Source organism: Nanorana parkeri, unplaced genomic scaffold (genome assembly GCF_000935625.1).
Source record: "Nanorana parkeri isolate BGI_ZX_2015 unplaced genomic scaffold, ASM93562v1 scaffold62, whole genome shotgun sequence".
Classification (NCBI taxonomy): Eukaryota; Metazoa; Chordata; class Amphibia; order Anura; family Dicroglossidae; genus Nanorana; species Nanorana parkeri.
The window spans coordinates 1,123,417-1,129,015 of NW_017306330.1; the positions used below are offsets into that span (position 1 = coordinate 1,123,417).

Here is a 5,599-nt window from a genome sequence, read left to right on the forward strand (position 1 = left end):
AAATTCCACAGTTATATTTATTTTTATCAGTGGAAGACTTTGTTGTGCATTGTTTAATTCATTATCTATAAAAACTGCACACTTTTTTACATGTGAATGAAGCCTTAATTGCCATCACCCGAAGGAAGTCAAATATTACTCAGGATTTTAGGTTCTCTATCCCCCTCCTAATGAAGACATCCTTCACTGACGTATGTCTATTTATATCATCTCGGAGGCTCAGAAACAGATTTGGGTCCCCCGTTCCACATAATTCACATCACACAGCCTCCCAACGCCGGCTGGAACGTATCTTTCATCCCTCCGAGACGTGCGCGAGATAACAAAAGGGACAGATGTGAATTTTGAATATTCAAATACAGTCATCTGTAGATTCTGCATTGTACGCAGCCATCACCATTTTTCTTCTCCCTCCCATAAAACGAATTTCCAGCCCTAAGTGTCTGTTCCTCCCGACTATTGTTATTTTTATTATTCGCCAGCTGACGGCGAAACGCTTTTATTGCCTCAGCCTGTATGCTGAGCGCACCTCCTCCCGAAGAACATAGGGCCACGCATTGTCTTACTCTGAACGGATCTTCTGAACTGGATGATTGGATGAAGGACTATAATTTGATTTGACATAATTTTACACAAACGTATGAAAAAATGGTTCCGTCTGAAAGTGAGCTAAGCTGCTGCTGAAAGAAATATCTTTTCAGAGGGAAGTAAAACACATTTTCCATCGCAGTAAGCAATATTGGAACCACTTATTATGTCCAATACAAGGGCTATTATTAATCTTATAGTTGAGGTCTAAGTGGGTTTAACTTCAATAACCCAGCTATAGAAGTTAAAGTATATCCAAAACCAAACTATTTTTCTTCATTTTGGATAGAATAAAGAGTTTATTTTTATTCGTGGCTCATTTGGCAGAGTTCTGTTTCCTTCCTGTCCTATAGACATGAAAAGAAGTAAGTGGAACTCTCTCTAAAGTGAGGGAAAGCCCCTCGTTGATGGTTGTCCCATGAATAAGTGTCTTCGTTGGAAGATTCAAACTCTATTCTGTTATCAGAGACAGTTGTACAAATTTGGATTTCCCATCAAATCCGGTCTGACAATGTCCCGCCCAGCTCCTGGCAAGCAGTGACATTACTGGTTGGCAGGAGCTGGTCGGGACACTGGCCAGAGCATCCCAGGTTGCTAATTGCTGGGTGGGGAGATGTGTATGGCCCTCACGCAGCTCCCACCTGGCTCTTAGCAACCTGGGATGCTCTGGCCAGAAAGGGGGTGGCGGGCGCACTGCAAACATTGTGCAGCAGATCGGCCATGCCTCTCTGTCTGCCCCCCTCACATGACCCAAAGAGATGCGGCCTGAGACAATCATCAAAAGGAGGGCCCTGCCTACAAGTGATAACTGAAGTCTAAAAAAATGTCTCAATATTCAGGATAAGATTCCCATGAACAAATGCAGACATGTTTGAAGTCCAGCCAGTGTGACATCATGGCTTCCTCCATAGATACTGTGCAGGAGCAAAGGTTGCCATGAGAGATGGGGAAGTATGGTATTCTCAGGATTACCTAGTGAAAATAAAGGGAAAAGGCCTGAAAAAGCGAATGCAAACACCACATATAAGAAAAAGTAGCAAGTTGCAATATATCGCTTTGAAAAGCGTAAATGCTCTACTCTGGTAATATATAATTTTGCTCCTTATAGTATTAAATGCGCACAGAAATATATACTCTATTTATTAATTTATCTTATTACACAATGAAACCTCACAATGTTCAGTATCTTTGCTTGGCGTTAAATGATACGTTTCTCATCATTTTGTTTGATATCAGACCTCAGTACTACAAGGTAATCGATGAATGCGTCGGCCAGATCGTGTTGCAATGCGGAGGAATGGATCCCGACTTCAAATACAAAGGGAGATTGGACGTAGATTTTTCTCATTTAGTAGGTGAGTGACGAAAAAATAGAAAAACCCAAATAATTCAAATAGCACGCAGTTCCATTTTCAGGTTTTGTTGCAGCCCTAAGTAAAACTTGAAAAGTCTATCACCTGAATCTGTGCAGTCCAATCAGTCCCACCCAGACTTACAGATCATGTGTTTGCACCCCAGAGATTTGTACTTACTATGGAACATCACGTCCCAGCATGCTTCTTGGTTGCTGGTGGGATGAGCCAGGACTTGAATCCAGACACTCTGAAATGTTACGTTCAAAATGGAGCTGGTGCGGACCTGGTGTTGAAATTTGCAATTTGCATCAATTGCTAGGAGACTTGTTAGCATTACCTAATCACATCTGAATGTTAAATATAAATATTAAATATGTAAAAAATTTTTTATAAATAAAGTGACAGTAAACTCAGGAGTTAAATCTTAAAAGTATATTAAATTACCTTAACTATTAACAAAAATTCATCCTATTTGTGTATCACTCGGCTGTAGATCCTCCAATCATCTCTGAATTGGTGCTGACACTGTCCTTCCTTCGGGGGGAGGGGGGGGCTACTTTTGTTCCCCATGGTTCCTGTGTGTGTTGTAAAGTAGTCATTGCTCTGACCTCACTACCGAGATGAACTACAATCTCAATACAAATTAGTCAACTAAACATGAGATTGTAGTCCATCCCGGGAGCGAGCTTGGAGCGGTGACTACTTTACAACACCCACAGGGACCATGGGGAACAAAAGTAGCCCCCCCCTCCCCCCGAAGGAAGGACAGTGTCAGCACCAATTCAGAGATGATTGGAGGATCTACAGCTGAGTGATACACAAATAAGATGAATTGTTAATAGTTAAGGTAATTGAAAGTACTTTTAAAATGTAACTCCTGAGTTTACTGTCACTTTAAGTACTGTTAATTCATGATCTGAAAGGAAATGTTGTGAACCAGTAAAAACATGATATGACCTCTGACTCCCAGGAAATTGTAGGTGGTTCAGACCAATAGATACTGTATAGACACAATTGTTTTCTGTTAGACAGGTTCTGTCTGGTAGACTTACAATATGAAAGAAAATCAGCAAGGCTTTATGATCAGCACAACAGGCCAGACATACAGTGACCGATGCAATTTATGGCCGGTCTCTAGACCAACAGCCTTATGTAGTGCCTGTCCAAAAAAAAAGCCATAGCCTGGAATTAGCTAAGCAAATAGGTCAGAGCAATGTTATGTGGCCAAAAAATGAGGTCAGCTGCCTACCTGAATATACGGAATGACCAGGTTTTTCCATCAATTGATTTTTTCTTCCCTGATGGCACATTGGACATATTCCAAGATGACAATGCCAGGATTCATCGGGCTCAGAATGTGAAAGATTGGTTCAGGGAGCACGAGACATCATTGTCACACATGGATTGGCCACCACAGAGTCCAGACTTTAACCCCATTGAGAATCTTTGGGATGTCCTGGAGAAGACTTTACACAGTGCCCCGACTCTCCCATCATCACTACAAGATCTTGGTTGAAATTGAATGCAACTCTGGACAAAATTCAATGTTGTGACATTGTATAGGCTTATCAAAACCATGCCATGGTGAATGTGTGCCGTAATCAAAGCTAAAGGAGGTCCAACAAAATATTAGTGTGTGACCTTTTTTTTTTTGGCAGGCAGTGTACATACTCCATATATGAACTCTTTTACCTACCGAAGAGTTTGCAGTTCTGTGTAGCCAGCCAGGCACCATTGACATATATAACACAGTCACAGACCCTTTGGCAGGCTCCACTCCAGTTGTGCAATGCGCTCTGGTCCAGGACCAGCTCAAGCCTCTGATCGGGCAACAAATGAGCAACAGCATTTTCACAACATCATCACCTTGCACGTTCTTCCTTTAGGGAATCTTGCTTTGTTAGGCTCCATTCACCTGAGCAGCTGTCCGTGGGTATTCGGCTGTACGGATATGCATGGTGCCACTCTAAACAGACAATACAATGCACTTCAATGGGCTTCGTTTAGACCATTGGTACGGCAAAATCGCACTGCCCCCGAAATAGTACAAGCGCGATAATCCAGTGAATTCTGCATGTTCACGGCTATTTGATAGCCGCAAATGAGCGGCCTCCGTGCGGATTGAAAAATATTAGCGTTTTTGTCCCACAGATCCGCAAACACTATATGTGAATGCAGCCTTAGACAGACGTCATTATGTATAGCTCACTGTGCTGCCTTTTACCTTCCCAGTTATTACTGTGCAGGAAATTACACAAAAGGCTTGTATGCTAACCGTATGTAACAAATACATTGGGCCTGATAAACTCTCTGCGCTGTGACATTAAAGTAGGGCAGACTGTGACATTTTACTAGTGCAACCATTAAACAATAATTCACAATGCATTTTCCTGTTGAATGCGATATTATGCATCAGAACTAGGTAAATCCTTATTTGCAACATTTCACAATGTGACATATAATGGCAAATAATTGTACCTATTCTTTTGTGCTTGGAAAAGGCACCTTAATGGAGCAGACAGCAGGTAGGGCAGGACTCTTTTTATAGGTTATGGTCACAGCAACATAATAGATAATTTGTCATAATTTGCTACTTTTTTGTGTGACCGTTTCACACAAAATTGTCTGGTCACAATTGCTCGCTCTTGCTCATAGTTTATCCGACCCATTGATTTGTGTTAATAGGCAACCAGATTATTTGTGATTCTTTAGTTTTTTTTATCTCTACATTTATACTTGTTTAACTTAAATTGTTAAGACTATAGTCCTGTTTGCAAAAGACCTCAATCTGAATACATGTGCACCATCGTAACATCCAATCAGCCTCTTCCTTTATCCAGTAAGGATCATTACTTTGGAATTCACACTTGGTGTTGGCTCTTGCTAATAGTTTATCAGACCCATTGATTTTTGTTAAGAGGCAACCAGATTATTTGTAATTCTTTAGGTTTTTTTTAATCTCTACATTTCTACTTGTTTAACTTAAATTGTTAAGACTATAGTCCTGTTTGCAAAAGACCTCAATCCAATCAGCCTCCTCCTTTATCCAGTGAAGGTCATTAAATCATATGGGCGCTCTGATTTTACTGCTACTTTGTAATTCGCACAGTTCTAAGCATATTAATAAAATACGCTAATCGTAGCAATGTCTCCCTCTCTGTCTCTCGATAGATGCGCTGGTTGACAAGGCCAAAGTGGAAGAGAGTGAACAGAAAGCCACTGAGTTCTCCAAGAAGGTGAGGTGATAAATCTTGGTCATCAAGCACAGAAAATCGGTTTCCTATGATCGGGACACTTTAAGAAAGGCTGTTGTTTTGTTTTTTTCCCTCCCTGGTTGGAGACGGTTATTGATTTGATGCTCTGGTCAATGTCTCGCAGCTTTTTAATGTGATCCTTTGTCAGTAACACAAAGGTCAATATTGATGCATCGGGTCAGACTCTTGAAGGAATAGATCATATTTATTTAAGTCAAATATCCTCTTGTAAGGATAACTATCATGAGACATTTTTACGCATTAAATATACATAATCCTTGATTGTCTATAACATTGTAATGTCCTCTTTTTTCCCCTAAAATACCATTCTTTTATTAATGGTTTCAGGTTCTTGTCCATAACAATGGGTGGTCCCATGCATGGCAGGGAAATTTTACTGCC

The 5,599-nt window shown here is 40.7% G+C and overlaps 1 protein-coding gene across 1 annotated transcript in view; it reads left to right on the top strand.

Annotated features, from left to right (window-relative positions):
* Positions 1–5,599, top strand: part of DIAPH2 (diaphanous related formin 2) — a 909,560-nt gene that overhangs the window by 292,410 nt on the left and 611,551 nt on the right. Inside the window, exons 13-14 of the mRNA XM_018576282.1 lie at positions 1,825–1,943; positions 5,115–5,179. Of these exons, the coding sequence (XP_018431784.1) occupies positions 1,825–1,943; positions 5,115–5,179 (184 nt within the window). The remainder of the gene's footprint in view (positions 1–1,824; positions 1,944–5,114; positions 5,180–5,599) is intronic.